Below are 20,069 nucleotides of genomic sequence, written 5' to 3' on the forward strand. Positions count from 1 at the left end.
TAATTAAAATATGGTATCAGCACTAAAGATAGTATTTACTTAATTGCTTGTATATGACTTTGTTTACAATGTTACATCGCCACATGTACGTACATTTTTTTAACTTGTGCTGAATGAAGTACATTTCTTGATTTTGAATCACAAGTGCTTCTTGCACTAAATTTCAATAATGTCTCAAAAATACAATAAAATATAACTCAGAAATAATGCTTTGAAAATAACTGCAATAATAACATGGTGGAGCTAATATTTGTTTAGAACAAGGCCATCAAAGGATTAATGTTGTATTTATGTTGTAGAACAAAGGGGTACTGGCTTTGACTTAGGACAAAATTCCCGATTTACCCAAACCAGTTTCAGGTTTTAAACAGTTAACTGGCCTTGATTTCTGTATATAAAAAAAACAAAGATAAATCCACAAATTTAAATAAAAAAGAGCTGCTGCAACAACTGGCATGTCAAAATCAAAAGTGGAATGAAAACACAAAACTAATATGGATTTACGATGATCTTGGCAGTCTAAATTCAGATATTTAACCAATCTTATGGTTATACTTAATGACTATAGTATGGCAGTTATATGAATATATGTTGGATATCTAATCTAATTTCCAGATGAAAATTATCATTCGCTATGGAATTTTACAATGGTAGTTTAGCATTACACTGGGTCAAGAAAGTCGATATCATACTGAACCAGGGGTGTACCTAAAGTATTTGGCATCTGGGGCAGATCCTTCCTTTGGCACCCCCACAAATAATTTGTTTAATGTAAACACACATAAAAATACATTATTTTTGTAAGTAAAGTTTTAAACAGTACAGTGCTTTGATAAGCGAATTGGAAATAACTTATTTTGGCGAATTTTTCATTTGGTTTGAATACTTGTACTGGAATTGCAACTCTCCCGATGATGCCCGCCCCCCTTCTTGGCTGTCATCCGGGATGGACCACCCCTTGCACTCTCCTTAGTACACCACTGGATACAACTATTACTAGTGCATGAGAAATCTAGGTATGATCATGTTTCTAAAAATGTCGAAGTACGTTATCATTGAATTTGCCATTAAGCATTTTTTGAGGAATTTATACAATAATCGTCAATGAAATTTTGATAGACAAGAAGCGAAAAAAGTGAATAAATGCCTTTTAAAGGTATGTGTATTCAAATTCTCCAAAACGACACTCATAGCAGCAAAAAGTGACTTAGTACATGAGCTATGTGAATTGTGCTTTAGTAACAATCCTATCCATATTTCCATTTCTTCAAAAATGATAATGGTAACAAAACTAATCAGAAAAGTACAAATTAATGTAAGGCATTTGCATATTTTACTACCTGAAAATTTGTGTTTATATTGAAATAGTATTTATGTTTTCAAATTGTAACCTCTGAGTATAAAATGTGGTTCACAAAACTTGACTAAAGAATTGATCATCAATGAATTGTACCCGAGTTGTATACTTACAGTCCTCAAAATGAGGGGCCATATTGGCATCAATGAATTGTACCAGAGTTGTAAACTTACAGTCCTCAAAATGAGGGGGCACATTGGCATCAATGAATTGTACCAGAGTTGTATACTTACAGTCCTCAAAATGAGGGGACATATTGGCATCAATGAATTGTACCAGAGTTGTATACTTACAGTCCTCAAAATGAGGGGGCATATTGGCATCAATGAACTGTACCAGAGTTGTATACTTACAGTCCTCAAAATGAGGGGGCATATTGGCATCAATGAATTGTACCAGAGTTGTATACTTACAGTCCTCAAAATGAGGGGCCATATTAGAATCAATGAATTGTACCAGAGTTGTAAACTTACAGTCCTCAAAATGAGGGGGCACATTGGCATCAATGAATTGTACCAGAGTTGTATACTTACAGTCCTCAAAATGAGGGGGCATATTGGCATCAATGAATTGTACCAGAGTTGTATACTTACAGTCCTCAAAATGAGGGGACATATTGGCATCAATGAATTGTACCAGAGTTGTAAACTTACAGTCCTCAAAATGAGGGGACATATTGGCATCAATGAATTGTACCAGAGTTGTATACTTACAGTCCTCAAAATGTGGGGCCATATTGGCATCAATGAATTGTACCAGAGTTGTATACTTACAGTCCTCAAAATGAGGGGACATATTGGCATCAATGAATTGTACCAGAGTTGTATACTTACAGTCCTCAAAATGAGGGGACATATTGGCATCTTCCTCTTCTTGCAACATGGTTCTCTTGCTCCTCAATTTCTCAAGCATGTCAAGCTGACGCTTGCGTCTCTCTTCTGCTAGTTCTGCTCGACGTAACTCGTCCTCATAACTTCTATCTTTGGATGGCTTTTGTGTTTTGTGCAAAGATGCCTATGAATGATCACATGAAAGTCATGAGAAAACAATACCATATCTTAAAGATGTGGCTCTGTTAACCATTCATAGTTTAAATATCTTTTGTTCATTTTTGGGTTGCGAACACTTTTGTTTTTGCAAAAACTATATTACTGGCAAGACAATAAGTCTTTAAACATGCTTAATTAATTGAATAATTGACCAGTAAATATTTTCAAAGGATCTAAAATTATAAGCATCTACACTGAGAATGTTCATTGCACTTTAATGGACAAACCAAATTGATGTTCTGTATGCAAGTTTGTTAGAAATACTACTGGTAATAAGATACCTATCTATGGGATGGATAATGTCAAGTTATACTTTTTCATGACTACAATGCATAGTCACAATTTCAGTGGCCTCATATCTTTGAACAGTGATGCATAAGCTAGTACCATAGGATTAATGAAAACGTAATTTGTGTATTTCAATTATGTCATGGCTAAATGAAGATGGAACATGATATTGTACATTAAACTTGTAGTTTGAAGTAAGAAAATGAACTGTTTCAGAATATAAATAAAGTTGTTAAACTGAGGTTAGATACAGTATTGTAGATAAGAAACATTCTCCTGTAAAATTTCCATCATAAATGATTTTAAAAATTTATATTTAGAATTGTTGTACACTAACAACTGGATATAAAAATGCTCCAATTTTAAGGTAGTTCGCAATACAAAACAAGAAATGTTGTACATAATGGACATAACTTACACAAATGGTGTAATCATCTTAAAATTTAAAAATATCTCTCATTTGTGGATCTATTCAGCATGTTGGAATGATTTAATTTCAATAATGTCTTTACAAAAATTACAATCCGATAGAAATATTAATAGGATACATTTGTTTACGTGATAATCTCTTAACAACATGAGTCCATCAAAGGCACTCATATTATACTGGCTGAAAAGAATTTCCAGAAATTTAAGATAAGACCATTTCATCCTTTTAACTTTTGAGTGCTTAAAATATATGTGATATTCTTTAACAATAACAGGTTTATCAAATTACCTGTCCTATATGTCAGATTTACACAATTTTTATTGAGGACCAAGTAGACATCACAAGAAGTCTATTGGTGAAACCCCAGAGTCAAGGTCAGTATGGTCATCCTTTCAAGAGAAACAGTGACAACAAGATTTTCAAGATGGCTACTGTGGTAGCCATATTCGAGGTCATATCTGCACCATTTTGATTTAGAACCAGCTAGACATTATAAAATATATTTCAGTGAAAATTTCATATTGATAATGTCATCCATTCAGAAGATGTAGTGACAGGAAGATTTTTAAGAAGGCCACAATGAGGATATTTTCATTTAAGACCAACTAAAAGTCTTTTAGTGACAATCCCATGTTGATATGCCGATCTAGTGAGAAGCAGCAGTGTTTACAGATTTCAAGCTGCATATTGTAGAGACCAGACGAGATCTGCAATTAGTACCATTTTCACTTACAACCAGAAGATGTCTTCTTGTGAAAACACTATGTCAATAAGACTTTACCTTCAGAAGGGGTAGCAATAACAACATTTTCAGGATGGTTGCTGTGGTGGCTATGCTGTATTTCAGATTAGAACCAGTTTCATTTAGGGCCAACTAAATATCATATGAAGTCATTTAGTGAAGACCCTATTCTGATATGACCATCCATTCAGTAATAACAAAATTTTCGTTATGGTCACTGTGATAGCCCTTCTGGATGTCTGAGCAGTACTATTTTCAGTCAGGACCAATGGGACGAATTTGTGTGTGTGTGTGTGTGTGTGTGTGTGTGTGTGCACGCATTTGTATTTGGTGTAAACAGAGGACATTCATGAGATTACACACCAATGTACCAAGGACACACTCCAACCGAGGACATCCTCAGTTGGAAAAATGTTAAAATATTGCTTCTCTCAACTATTTTAGCCTAGAATAACATAAAATCATGATTTGTAGGAAAGTTCCCATTTACATGCTTGGTACTTTTTGCAATTTTGGAGTGTATGTTTCTTTCAAAGCTATGATAAGCTCATGCATATAACAATCCCTGGTATTTTTTATTAATATTTCATGCATGTGAGACAATAGTGTTGGGAAACTCACAATACAGTCATACCATATATGTCCAATACAGGTAAATAAATCGATGACATGTACAAAAGAGGTACATCAAAATGCTATCGGAAATACGCATGGATTCCTTGTAGAGTTGTATCAAAATTGCTAATTGTCTGATCCATCTGTAAAGTTAAAACGTCCTGTTTGCAGCGAGATTTATTTACACATGTAAAGATATTGAAAAGACATCTTTAATATGCAAAAGTTATTTTATGATTATTAAATCAGCTATATCCACCAATATTTCATCATTTGCCTACTTAGTATTCAAACAGGAAAGAAGAGATGTGAATCAAGTGAAAAATCCCATTAAGGTGAGATTGAATTATCACAAACCAAATTTGGAAGTTACATGCATAGAACTTCAGCAAATATATAGAAAGATAAATATATTATACAGAGGTCAAACATATATCATCAAGATGATCAGTCCCAAAATGAAACATTTAATTACAGGAATATGTTTTTCATTATTTTGCTCACAAGACCTGCAAGTACATGAAAGCAATCATAAACTGTTGAATGCATTCAGTGTTCTTTTAAATGTATTACTTGCTTCAGTTGGTGATTTGATGACTTTGCTGAACATATCATGAATTATATTTGTATTGATAGTTCTGTTGTGAATGAAGTCTTATTGAAACAACACACACAATGTAAAAACAAGGTGTCAATCTAAATTATTTTCCCAAATTTAAAGAGGTTTTTAACAATAGCCAAAACGCTCAGGATGTTCTACTGGACCAACTTGTATTTATAACTTAACAGAACATTTACTTATAGCTGCATCAGACTGTAATATTCTTACTCATTTAGTCTTTTTTCAGCATGTTTTATACAGAAGGCAACATGGAAAAAAAACTGTTTAAAACTTCTGATCAGTGATACAAAACACCTTTACGTGGTACCTTGAATTAGCAATTGTATAAACTAAGTGATTTGGAAGGTGAACCAAGAGAGTATTGTACCATTAAAGTATATTCTTGTTCATTCATAACTCCATAACAATAAAACAGGATAAAATGTTTGTAAAAAGTATTAGAAAATTATCCCCATCCACTAACTCTATTACATACATGTACTCTCATATAACTATATTCTTCACGTCTGTGATTACTGAAGCTAGTTAGGAGGTTTCAATTCAGTCGACATAGATAATTTGTTGTTGTTATCGATGATTTTAGTCTATCATTATTCTTTGTGTTGAGGTTGAGATAAAACACTATACAGATTACAATATAAATAATGTTGTATGCATCATCAATTTATTCAGACAAAGTGACTTGAAAAATACAAAGTCTCCGTGAAATACACAACATGGCTAACACAAACATTCACCATTACATCTGCACATGCCCAAGAGAGAGAGAGAATATTCATACGCATATTATGCAAGGAAGATATTACTCTAGCTTGTCAAAAAGTGAATAGTCATTGCCGATAAGGCGAGTTTCCTGCCATAAATGCTCAAATCCAGCCAAATAGTATTGTTACAAGCCAGGGGTATTTCCTTGACTGAGTGGTATCAAACACTGGCGTGATTCCGCTAGAAGTCATAAGTTTACTCAAAATTTCCAAAGAGTTCAATACAACTTCAGTTGTAAATTAGAAAGCCTGATGTGTCCATTCTATACATAAATATTTTGCTAATCAATGCAAGACCACAGATCTCTTCATCAACTTTCTGTACCGTCAGCAGTTCATGCCATAGAAACTATACAACTATCCCCTAACACAGGGAACTATTTTTACTGCGCCACCTTAGGCCAGTCAATTCATGGTTTCAAGGTACATTTCACCAGTACAACTGTGTCACATTTGCCACCATGGCAACATAAACAGTATCTGCTGAGTCCCTTCTTGCTTATTCCTTTGTATAATTTACCAGACTCCTACCGTAAATACTGCCACTGTACACCATTTGGTTTTAATAGGGACGATATTACTCCAGGGACACTCATGTGGTTATGACCTGAATTCACTAAAAGTCAACCATGGCATCATGGAAACTCACTAACACTTCACTCCATGACGTTTTCTCCTACTAACTGGCTAATTATTTCAGGCCAAGGAATATTTCCATTGAACCGAGTTCCAATAATCAAACAAGTAATCACACAAATCTAAGAATTCCATAAAACAGGGCGCTATAACCAAATACACATACTCCAAATGTATTACAGTATGATCTCCAAAGCGCGTGATTAGTCCAAAGCATGTTATGTCACACTAAAGTCTAATTGCAGGACAATCAGTCAGTCAATAACAACAAGATATATATTCAAATAATAATGTAATTGCTCCAAAGAACAGTTGTAGATGAAACCCTTATGGAGTTTACAGTTACTTAATACTAGTATGTGATTTGGATTTGATTTTAACATAGCTTTCATAATCTTTCAGTCATATCACTATGATTTCTGCAGTGTGGCAGTTTATAGTGATGTCAAGAACTGGGGCATCAGGCATGTAGCATTCACATTATTCTGACACCAGGCCGACTAGTCCTAACACTAACCTCTTAATGCTGAGCACCTGGTGAGGCAGATGTTAGTGCCATTTTTATGTCTTTGCTATGACTTGGCCTTGGTTCAAAACCGCATCTGAGGTGGATGCTCTAACCACTAGGCCACCTGAGCAGTCGTATTGATTGTTAAGACTGGACTAGATATGCAAACATGTCCTCGTTGGTCATAATGTACCAATGTCCATGGTCTCCGTGATTTTGTCAAATAGTGTGTGTCCTTAGTTTGCATGGATTACACAGAATATTTTTGTAAATGTGTGCATCCTCACTTGCATTACTAAATTTCATATTCCTTAGAACTGATAATACAGTTCCCTCCTTGATACATCACCATTTGCTATAAATTTATTGCCTCAGACTGTATTTCTTTATGCTCTAACATTGCCAGAACAAATGTCCTTGGTATGCGGTTCCATACGTGAGTCCTCAATATCCACCAAAGACAAGAGTGTGTGTATGTGTGTGTGTGTCTGTGTGTATGTGTGTGTGATGTTGCATGACAATCTTCCAAGTAGTTTTGGAACAGTAATGATGACAAATATGCACTACTGGACAGACAGACAGGCAATGGAACAACATCAGCTCTTTATAATCAGTATAACTTAAAAGGCCTATTCTTGTTTGAATGCAAAACTGCTTTACTGGGTCAACAAATACTGCATTTAACTAATGTGTAGTTAAGTTCTTGTAACTAAAACAATTTATCCTTTTTAAGTGGTCATTATTATTACTGAATTTTTCATCTATCTCATGATGCTATAAAAAGATTGAAACTCATGACAACAAGACTTAAAATTACAGGAAATCTGACTTGCATCAATATATTTTCAAAATAAAATTTTACAACTTTTCAAAGCAAGAAATACCTACATTTTGCAAATGAAGTAAAAATATAAAGGTTAAAGAAAATCAATTTTTCAAGCATTTTTCTACATTCCTAGTCAACTAAACTGAAAATGTTATAATTAAAAAATAAATTATGCCATGTCTTAGCTTGGCTGTCCCCTTTTTGTCAATATTAGTCGCCTTTGCTGACCTCATTTTATGACATCTCTTGAGATGAAAGCATTGGAAGGTCACCAAAATATAGTATAATTTACACCTATCATAAAACAAAGGAATTGATATGATATATCTATTACTTTAATGATAAAGAAACTTATAATCAAATAATTTAATGAGATTATATTTGTATCTATTCTGAATTTATACAAATCTATCTACAATAATTATTAGATACATAAAAATGAAAGCAAGGAACCACAACATTTGTGTCTTCTGCTCTTCCAATGTCCAAATATGGTGTCATGTCTTTTACATGTCTAAATAACATACATGATCTCAGTGAAGAGATGAATTCCTTTGATCATTAATGTCTGCCTATTGACCTTTGATATCACTGATCTTGGGTTCAAATCATGGTGGGGAAGAACTAGTGTTTCATAACTTTCCATCAGCATGATCTGGATAATCCTGATAGTCTGCTGTCCATAAAAGAAGCATTATATGCAAGCTCCTGTGCGCAATGAGATGTGTTCAGAATGGAGCAAAAAGTGTTCTCAATATAAAAAAATGCTATGAAACCATGTAATCTTGGCTGTGCATCCATGTATTTGCACACCATATCTATGAAGTACAGTTAAGATAGAAAGCTCTCACTTGCAAAGCCTGTAATTTGTACCAGTGTTTCCCTTTACATACATCTGTGTGTCAGAGACCCATCAAATAATTTGATGAACACTTTTGTTTCTGTGTAATCTGTTTATGAAATCTGACCTCCAGTTCTGACACCAAGATTATTTTTTTTACTCCCAAGGAGAAACACTGTGTACCAAAGTTCTGAACTCATTATCAAATCCTAGCTCAACTAAAGTGTCAAATTCTAGGGCTAGCAAATTCTATGCATATTCATTTTGCAATTCACAAACACTGCAGAAGACGGCATATACAACCACTGATATGGAAAGATAGCCACAAGTGAAGAGACAACAGCGTCACAAACAATAAGATGCATGATGTTGACTCAAGGAAGAACACCTTTGAATCACAAGACACTGTAATAGCAACCTTCACTACTACAGATTGTCTGTCTGTTTGTCTGCCTGTTCTCCATATTATCAAAACAGATATACATGTAGTCATACCTTCTACAACCACCCATTTACCACAAATAGAGAAATTTTATTAGAGTTTTACATTGGTGGCAGATTCAAATTAAACTTCAAGAAAATTAGGTTTTATGAACATAGTCTGTGCCACCAAGTACCAAAATCAGGTAAATTGAAAATGCAAAATTTCCCAAAATAATCAATTTCACAAAACTTATAACTGCAAAAATTATCCATCTACAACAAATACTATCCTCCAATTTTTGTACCACCATCATTCCATAAAAGTATAGTTACTGTTTTGTACATACCATTTTTTCTTTCAAAAGGTCTGCACATTTTAATAAATAAGAACATGTACAAGTTTAAAATAGTATGTAACTTTTGTTTTACCAAAAATGATTGATACATAGAAAAGAATATGAATAATTACAAACAATGTAGTACGTACAGTATACTAGTATATTAATACACATGCTTTTGATGAGTTAAGTAGTAACAGTGTCTTGTGTTCAACAGTTAACTACAAAGGGAAGTGTTTGATTTTCTGAAATATATGGTACAGATTTTATGAAAATCCATTTCTTGATAATAATAGTAATGTATCCAATGATGAAATGTTGAGGTCCCAAACAAACTTATATTCCCTCTTTTATAACTCAGTTTTGTAACATTAAAATCTACTATCACACTGCTGGCTGTGTCCCATCACAAAAGCAATCATCACAACATTCATCATTTTTTCCTACACTACTACTATTGTACTTACTTCTTCTTTGGGTGCAATTTCTGGGATCTTTACAAAAATTAATATTCAATTACAATTACAGTCACAGCAACAATAACTAGGAAAGTAAGATCAACCTTTACTAAATGAGCACCCAACCCCCAATTAAAAGAAGTTAAAAGAACAGCATTATAATAATTATTCATGCATGCCATGTACTAGACCAAAATGTAGCATTATGAAATCCGTCAGGATCAAAAAGAGAGCAGACTCTGTACTGATCTCACATTATGTGATAGCAAATATTCTGTTTGCAGATGAGTGAAATTTAACACAAGTAAATATGGTCTCTTAAATTACTTTTTACTACAATCAAAACTGTTTGCAATGCAAAATTTGCAATTCAAAGAAATTACTATATAAAAGTATAAGTTATAAATTTTGGTGGAAAATGATTTCATTCATAGATTTCTGCAAGCTATCTCTATTTTGTGTGAAGTATTTTTTTCATTCATACACAGTCTATGTTAATGTCTTAGCTAGTTCAGCTGCCTGTAAATTGCAGCTGGAGTCAGCTGTTTCTGAGGTAACACAAATATGCAAAAATTTTGAAAGTATCAACCCAAATGTCTGTCAGGTTGCCTTTGGCCAAAATTTGTGATACCTTTTAAGTTGAAACACGGTACACTTCATTCAATTCCAATTAAATACACACTAGTTTTTCATCCTCAGTTCTGTTTTTTGAAGAACTTGGCATAGCATTCCTTGAAAATTTGGAATCAACTGAATATCATATGTGAAATAGTGACTAAACTGCTGGTCCTTTGTCTATTCTAGGATTGAAACCATACAGATTAAATACCAATTGAAATTAATGGATATTTAATGGTATACACATTGTGAGTATCTTGCATTCTTCTTGGACCACAATGCATTCTGCACATTTGGAGCTGTTTTCTGCACATTTGGAGCTGTTTTCTGCACATTTGGAGCTGTTTTCTGCACATTTGGAGCTGTTGGTGGTCATTTTTATTTATATGCTAACAATAATTGCAATCTAAAATACAAGTCACATGGGCCATTTATGCACATTTACTCATTTTTAATTAAATATAAACTGTTCTTTTAAAATTTAACACTAATTTTCTTTAACCAAAGTCTATTCAATGCTGATATTTTAATGATCTGCACCTTAACTGTCACCAAGAAACTTCTCAATGAAACCTGTCGATCTCTACAGTCTTTTACAATGGTTGCCATGTACTAAACTTGGGTAAAAATAAGAGCGTGTCGAGTGGGATTGTCATAATTGATGGTTGTACGAATTTATTCATCAATTTATATGTATAGTTTCGTTGTGACATCACAGCACATAACATTTAATCCAGATTGTACTGGATCACACTTTTAGATTCATTTTGTCCAAAAGTGTCTACGTACTTTACCATTAATTTTGCCGTAAGCACCTCTTAGGGCATCTAAATAATGACCTTCCAAAGGTATATGGATGTATACAAATCCAAAATAAGTGAATACTTGCCACTTAAAGGTATGTAGAATCAAATTCTAAAAAATGACACCCATTACTAAAATAGTGTTGAATGCCTACATGACCCATGTGGTTGGTACTATAAATACTTGCAGAAATGAGATGTGCCTGAATGCTGAATTTCGTTTACATTATAAATCATGTGTAGGAAGATTTATTTTACCATGATTGGATTGCTAATTTTTATTAAGTGGTTAACACTGATATAAATTGTTGAATATGTAGAAATTGATAAACAAATGCAAATTCAAGTGAAATTAGTCTGATGAATGTATTTGGTATGGTCATCAGAATACTCGCCCCGCCCCACTCCAGTGAGCAAGTTATAAGAATGATGAATTCCCTTTAGTATTTACTCCAACAATACTGTGGCCTAATTCAAAGTATAAAATAAAAAATGGAGAGATTACAAAATTTGAAGTTACAACATCAAATTGACTTGAGTATGGTGAACTTATGGCAGGTAATTTACACATCAATTCGGGGGCCCCGAGTGACCAAGTGGTCTAAAGTGCTCTCCATTATGGATCACTGCCATCTCACCTCTGTCTGCGTGGGTTCGAGTCTAGGATTTGGTCAATGTGGGTATGTGAGAAAGCTTGCCAGTAGCTTCTCATGGGTCAGTAGTTCTTCCTGGGTTTTCCGTGGTTCTTCCTCCACCATTAATACTGGCCGCTATGCATAGCCTATCATGTGCTGAAAAATGGCATTAAACCCCACAACAAACAAACAAACAAACAAACACATCAATTCTCTTCTTTGGGAAACAAATGCTTGCTCTCCATGTTGAATACATATGGTCAAGTAACAGTTTTTAAGAAATAAAAAACTACTGCTTGGTTAAGAAATAATTGGCTGAAAAACAGGCAACCATTTAATGCCTGACTTGTATGGACCTGCTTGTTGTCCTTAAGAGAAGTTATTACTCTTATTCAATTTAACACAATATTTCTCCTTCAGAAATTATGCAATAATACATAAGACTTTGCCCTAAAATTCTAAACATTTCCCCTGAAACAAATGAACATGTTATTTGTCCTGTGTATCATATACCTGACATGTTATTTGTCCTGTGTATCATACACCTGACAATACTACATGTTATTTGTCCTCTATATCATACACCTGACAATACTACATTATCTGTCATGTATATCATACACCTGACAATACTACATGTTATTTGTCCTGTGTATCATACACCTGACAATACTACTTGTTATTTGTCCTGTGTATCATTCACCTGAAAATACTTCATGTTATTTGTCCTGTATATCATACACCTGACAATACTACATGTTATTTGTCCTGTGTATCATATACCTGACAATACTAGCATTTTGTACAGTACATAATAGGTATGAATAACTGAAGAGATGAAAATAAACAATTCATCTTTGAAATGATTAAAGTACACAACAAAACACTGAAACATCTAATTGAAATGTCAAGAATTCAAAAACAACATAAAAAAGAAATGATGATCTAACAACTGGATTAGGGAAAGCTGGCATCAACTCTTTTCCTACTGCACCAATTACAGAAGAGTTTCCACTTGACACTGTCAACTTAGAAAGCTGATTGCCTGTATGCTAGAGTGATGCATTTTTCCTGATAACTAAAACAGTTCCAAGTGGAGCTTTTTTAATGGATAAATTATGGTGTGTTCCTGTGGAAGAAACAGAATATCAGATGTTCTATGCAGAATGTATGACTGATGTGACCCAAATGACACTAGTTTGGGGAACCATGGCTAAGTACCAAAAATTTATGCTACAATCCTCCGCTCCCCTCCACCAATTTCTGTAGAACTCTAATAATTACACTGAAAGACAGAACAAATATGGTAGAGTGAATTTACTCCAGGATAGATACAGAAAAGGCATTAGTAAACGAAGCTTAAGAGTCTGGTTTGTATGAAATACATATTCACATCTGATAATCTGATCTTGGGGCAAAAAGGACAATATCACATTTACCAAATTATGTTACATTTTCTAATAATTTTCAGGCCATCATCATATTGTTCAATGTGCATGGCAGATGAGAAACACTGAACCAAATATCATTTGCTCTACACCATTCCCATATTTCAAAAAGCCAAATTGTTGAGTTCCTCAACTCAGGTCCACATTTTATTAATATACAAATGGACAATGGTCATTGTCCATAAGCAGTCTTACTTTCTGAACCTTAATTCCAGAGCAGAAGTATTGTATAATGATGAAGACCTGCTTTAGGTGAAAAGAAATTAATCTGCCACAGTCTTTCTTCAGACTGATGACAAGTTGAGCTCTGTTAAAAAGCTAAATCTTTAGATCAATATGCCTTACCATATGTTAATATCACTACTAAGAATGATAGGGGCAGAGACAGGGCAAATGGTGAAATACCTATTTTGAATCCACCAGTAAACAAGTTTGTGACCATTTGTCACTCAAGACCATGGGACTGCCAAATTCACCCCTATGCGATTTCATATTGTGGTTCTTTGCCATGTCAAGGACCCTGTAGTGCAGGGGCTTGTACTGCGTATGGCACTCCAGGTTCATTGGCAACCATATTTACAATCCACCAATATAAATCCCAAATGGGGAAGGAAAGTTGCTTCAGCAACTGCTGGCAGTCAGATACCAAGCTATTGGCCTTTTCTTGTGTTAGGCACATGAACACAATAACTTGAATAATGAATCCCAAGTTATGCACCAAATACAATATCTTGCACATTTATTTTTTAAAAAAATTAATTAATGTGTCTGTCTGCAGTAAACTCATCATTTTACATTATATTACAATGGCCAACTTTTCCCTATTATGCAAACATAGGCTTTAATAACTTTGTGAATACACAAAGAGCAGAAGATCACCCATTTGAATTCATAAACTGCTAACCCAACATAATATTAAGTCTGTGAAAATCATGAATGGGAATGTAATAATATGCCTCTGGATGGCTGTACAAATATGTTGACTGACTCAAATCAAGGTACAAGGGAGGTTATCTCCCTTGCAATGGTCAAGTTTACTGAAGACTTTCGCCCGAGTGATTTGGATTTTTTGTAATCATGTTGGTAATAGGGTTTCAGGAAGCTTCTGCTCCCACTTCAAAATGGTATGTGTATGATTCAACAAGTTGAAATATAAAAATACAACAAAAAAGACTCTGTTCACATCCTGTAACAGAGGAATAAGCTTTCTAAATTTCATCACTATTCATATTCAAATCTTTGTAGACTGTACATAAAGTTATATTACCACTCAGGTGGCCTAAGTGGTTAGAGCATCTGCCTTGGGGGCTGCAGGTCACAGGTTCACACCCTGGCTGATTCATACCAGACTTATAAAAATGGTACTAACAGCTGCCTTGCTTGGTGCTTGGTGCCCAGCATTAAGAGGTTAGTGTTAGGACTGCTTGACCTGGTGTCAGGATAATGTGACTGGGTGGGATGTCATGCTACATGTCTGTGGCATCATGCCCCAGTGCTAGACATCACTATAAACTCAACTGCAGACATTGCAAAAATATGACTGGAAAATTGTTGAAGCTACATTAAAAATCCAAATCACACATGCACAAAAAGCTATATCTGGTCTAAAAGTCAGTAGGTAAAGTGCAGTTATTCTGGGTTTTACAAACAATGAAGGTTAAGACATTCATTCAGAGACCAGAAACAAAGAAACTGACACAAGAGTGAACCACCTACCCCCATTTGTGAATGTCTGGGAGACTCACCTCAGATCAAAAATATGATACTGAAACATGCACAGTAGATAGTGGCCCATCACAACTGAACCACACAGACTTTCACATCTACTGTACTGGTGGAGTAACATGAGAAATGGTTGTAATGTCAGATAATCCCCCACATTCTAACCCTGATGAATATCAATTCAACTGAGTGAAAGAGTGTCTGTCCATGGCTCATTTGCCCTAGGAACCCCAGCATCTGAAGTGCTTTTCTGTAATATTCAAGACCACAATTTTCATATGACTCTAAAATGTCCTCTTGATTTATCAGAAATTTTTGAGGAAAAATACACAAGTGATGGCAGGGTACATTTTTTGATTTTCAACCATTATCAACCATTGGATGTTCTTCCTTTGCACTTGTACCTAAGAAATATAGGTACTTCAGAATAGTAGTCATTCATCATTTATACCATCTAGCTTCAGAATCTCTTAATAGTTTCATTGAAGGTGAGCCAAACATTTTACATTTGCTATGGATGTTAATGATGGATCAGTCTCTATGCCCAAGTCACACTTTGGTCATTACATTATTTGCTATGGATGTTAATGATGGATCAGTCTCTATGCCCATTTTGGTCATTACATTCTTTGCTATGGATGTTAGTGATGGATCAGTCTCTATGCCCACTTTGGTCATTACATTCTCTATTCAGATGCCTGTGCTTGCCTGGTAGTTTTTTTTTTAGAAAAAGGCTGATAGATCTTGCTTGGTAGGGCATTTTAGAAAAAGGCTGATAGATGCAACTATTAGTGTTACAAGGAAACATTATATCCAAATTCATGAAAGAATACCAATAAGTTGGGATGAAGAAAATAAAAAATTTGTAATTGCAAGAGTCTGGGTTTTACTACTCCAAAGAAATGTTAAAGCTCTTTACATATAGTACAAGTGGGATACCTTTGATTTCAGAACATATTTTCAAGGGAAATGGGCACATTGGTTAAGGCACAATGGCAGCCCTTTCAGGAAATCACATGATGTAACCTTTCTGAAACATTGCCAGTGGTAAAAACTGCATCTATTTGTGGCAAAAATTTGAAAACCCAAAATGTTTGCTGTTTCACATTGATGACAAGCCCTTTTTAGAGTGAAATCAGCACAGTCCAGGCTCTAAAAATAAAGTCTCCTAGTACAACATAAAAAGCTCAATGGTTGAAGAGGACCAATTGGGGACAGGGCTTGGCTCAGCAGTAGATGCTGCCATTATTAATGCCACTTCTGTAAGTATTTATCTGGATACCTATGTCCTTACCTCCTAGCTGAATATGGCTTTTCTTTCCAATGATATTAACACTCTTCCCGATAATTTCATTGCTGGAAAAACATTACTTGGAAAAATATTCTCCTGACACTTGGAGACTGAAGACTTTGCATGGATATAGAACTGAAATTCATGCATATCTAATGAAAAACTTTAACACCAAAAAAGTTCTGTGATACAAGATCCACATTTTTTTTAACAGGAAGTCCATAAGTTGGTTTTGAGGAAAGTTGTTTGCCCCTTCTCCAATTTGCCAATAAAATTTCTCTCTCGCATATTTCTACAAACCAAGAAGGATGATATAAAAAGATTAATTCTTAACTCAAACATTAGTATCAATACATTGGCAAACATCATTTTAAATGGAAACTGTACATTCTGAATTAGACTAATGAAAAAAGTCTGTTGGTTTGCCTCCATCGACTTACAAGATGTATACTATTCTCTTCTTCCACAGATCTACTTTAGGGTTTCTTGGTATAACACAATCTATGAATTTACTTGCCTTCCTAATGGCTTATCCTTTGCTCCTCATGTTTTTCTGAATTTATTAGAGCCAATTTTTTCAGAATGAGGGCCATTGTAATGTGGTGTACATTGATGACAGTTGGATTCACTATTCACCCATGTAGATAAATTTATTTTCTCTCCAACTCAAGTTACTGTATTTGTAGGCTTTATTCTTCATGCTATTGCCATGACTGTGCACCCTACATTTTCCCATTCAGGATTTTACTAGGTTGACTGGAAAAATGAATACCAGTCAACCTGGAGTGCCATATGCTACCCAGTATTACATAACCCCTAACATATAGAAGAACTAGTTTGAAATCACATATGGGTGAATTTGACAGTCCCATGGTTTTGAGCCATAAACATTGCAAACTTGTACACTTGTGGATTGAAAATGTGCATTTCGATGTTGGCTTAATCTCTGTACCAGTCACACAAATTCTAATGTGGGTGTTTTTAGTTATGATTATAGCTTATCAATGGTGTGGTGGTGGTGACATTGAACATCAGAAGAAAAACTGTTGCACATTAATTTGCTTCAACTCAAAGCAGGTTCTTTCATGTTACAATGCTTACTCAGGAATTAAGATCACCATGTAAGACTGTTTATGGACAATAATAACATAGGGGGTAGGGTGAGAGAAACTCAATGACTTAGCTTTTGAAATATGGGAATGGTGTAGAGCAAAAGATATATGAATCAGGAAGGCTGATTTTCAAACAAGTAAGTTAAACTTTGATTCTGAATTGATGATGTGGCTTGCAGATTTCCAGAAATCAGAACATACCTTTGATAAATGTGACATATTTGCTAAAGGTTTAATGTCTCATCATAACTTGTATCCTGTGACCTCTCTAAAGGCTTAGTCAGCCATGTGAGCTGAGCATCATCTCATGTGATCCCTAGGGGTACTGCAGGTTCAATGAAATTATCATCAAACTTCAACTAGGTAAGTATTGTTTAATTTTTCAATAAACAAGAATACCTATACCCATTAGACAGGTTTATAGGTTACTGCAATTTCCAGTGCATGGTGTGAACAGACTCTGACATTGTCACAGCAGTGGTTATGTTAACAGCAGTCCCAAGAACTCTTTACTCACTTTGTTGATGACAGTGGTTGATTCATTTATTATTAAATATATGTACCAGTACCACAGATTTGGAAGAAACATTTATTTCAGATACAGTGTGTAGAGACATGTACATGATAAGAATGGTGACTACCCAATATTCTCATTAATTTATACAAATGACGGGACTGTTTCTAAAGTTTCATAAAATGATAACAAAATCTGGCCACATTTATATAAGCAGATAATAAATTTTGTATGGGATTTATTTTTGCAATTACAATATGAGATCACAAAATCACCAAAACTTTCTCTGCCACTAATAACAAGTTGCAACAGTACTGTATCATAGCAGCTAAATCCATCACATTGTGATGATTAACAAAATGGTATAATTACATACATGAAAAACGCAATACTGTGAAGTTCGATTAATCCAGGCTCCATTTATCTGAACATGCCAGTTTCTGAACACCAATTTTTTAAAACAGATTTCTTCTTTTAGTTTTTGAGGCCATTTCATGAACTCAGATTCCTTACTTATCAGTGCAAAATGTTTGTCAGGATTAATAAAGCTTCAGAGCATATATAACCAATTTAGTCATGTAACTGAAGAAAGAAGATAAATAGACGGGTTTGTATACCTCTATAAACCTTGCATGAGAAGCTTTCCTTATCTGTTTTAACTGCTCTTGGTCCGTTTTTTCAATTAAAGCTGGCTTTAAATTGGCCAACAATTCATCAAAGGTCTTCTGTTTCACCTCTTCTGGATTTGATTCTGCAGCATCTAAAAATAAACTTAAAAAACTTAAAGACTTTTCTTTAATTATGGGGACCAATTTTCATTGATTTCATTGTTGCAATGCAATTCCAATTCATAGACCAAACAAACATTGCTGCTGTGGAGAAAACAGGACACCCTTCAATAATCCATAAATTTAAGCACATTTTAAAATGTCATATTCTTCAAAACCACAAAAATGAATAACACAAAAATCAACTGATTTACATTTTTGCTTTTCTGACCATATGTAGGAAATATGCCATTTTCAGCATGCAATAACACGAGGTCAAAAAATGGCAAACAGTGACTGAACACCAGTAAAATGGTGCATGTTGCAAGTGTATGAATGCTCATCCATCCTCCATGTGTCTTATACTTACATCTTGTGACCTCTCTAAAGACAGACCAGTTACATGGCCTATGCATCATCTTGTAAGATCCCTAAGGGTACAACAGGTTCAGGGGCCCCAACTGGTCTAAAGCACTGTCTGTTACGGATCACTGCCATCTCACCTCTATCTGTGTGGGTTTGAGTCTCGGATTCAGCCAGTGTGGATATGTGAGAAAGCTTGACGGTAGCTTCTCATGGGTCAGTGGTTCTTTCCCGGATTTTCCCGGGTTCTTCCTCCACCATTAATACTGGCCGCCATGTATAGCCTACAGCAAGCATATTACATGTGCTATAAATTTCTTTGGGTAACATAGAAAAAGGCATGCAATGGTGCATTTCCAGAGTTAAATTTATTAAATTCAACAAAGTTCAGTCTTAAACAATCTTTTTCCTGGTTGCTAAACCAACCTAACTAATTGACAGGCTGTACACAACATGGTGCATGAAGGAGTTATATGCCCTTATAGTGCTTTGGTCATTTGTCACCAACTGACTTGACTTTAGATGCAATGTTTTGTTCATTTCCCAGAGGATGACTCATTGTTAGTACCGGTGCTATCATTGCTGAACCCTGTAAAGTCTGGCATCCTGGAGTCAGATGAGTTGAGCAACCAAATATTTTCTGGCAGCAGCAGCCATAAAGCCTAACTTTTCAAAGGTTTGTATAACTTGACCAGAACAGCATTTATAGATCAGCTGCTTTATTAAAAGCATCAATATTACTATAAGCAGTATCAATATTTATTCCAAGGTAAAAATTTATGAATCATGCAGTTCAAAATCTGAGTATGTATACTTACTGCTACTCATTAGTGCAAACTGAAATATAATGATTTGTGAGAACAACTGCATTTATATTGCATGTGTCACATGATTTTATT

At 34.7% G+C, this 20,069-nt stretch overlaps 1 protein-coding gene across 1 annotated transcript in view; it reads right to left on the reverse strand.

Moving 5' to 3' along the window:
* The window catches only part of LOC149796461 (uncharacterized), a 170,775-nt gene that overhangs the window by 24,449 nt on the left and 126,257 nt on the right, over window positions 1-20,069 (reverse strand). The window contains exons 12-13 of the mRNA XM_089960569.1: window positions 18,658-18,800; window positions 2,191-2,371 (exon numbers count right to left, since the gene is read on the reverse strand). Coding sequence (XP_089816695.1) covers window positions 2,191-2,371; window positions 18,658-18,800 — 324 coding nt within the window. The remainder of the gene's footprint in view (window positions 1-2,190; window positions 2,372-18,657; window positions 18,801-20,069) is intronic.

The sequence above is a fragment of the Sinohyriopsis cumingii genome, chromosome 6 (genome assembly GCF_028554795.1).
Source record: "Sinohyriopsis cumingii isolate HCF-2022 chromosome 6, ASM2855479v2, whole genome shotgun sequence".
Classification (NCBI taxonomy): Eukaryota; Metazoa; Mollusca; class Bivalvia; order Unionida; family Unionidae; genus Sinohyriopsis; species Sinohyriopsis cumingii.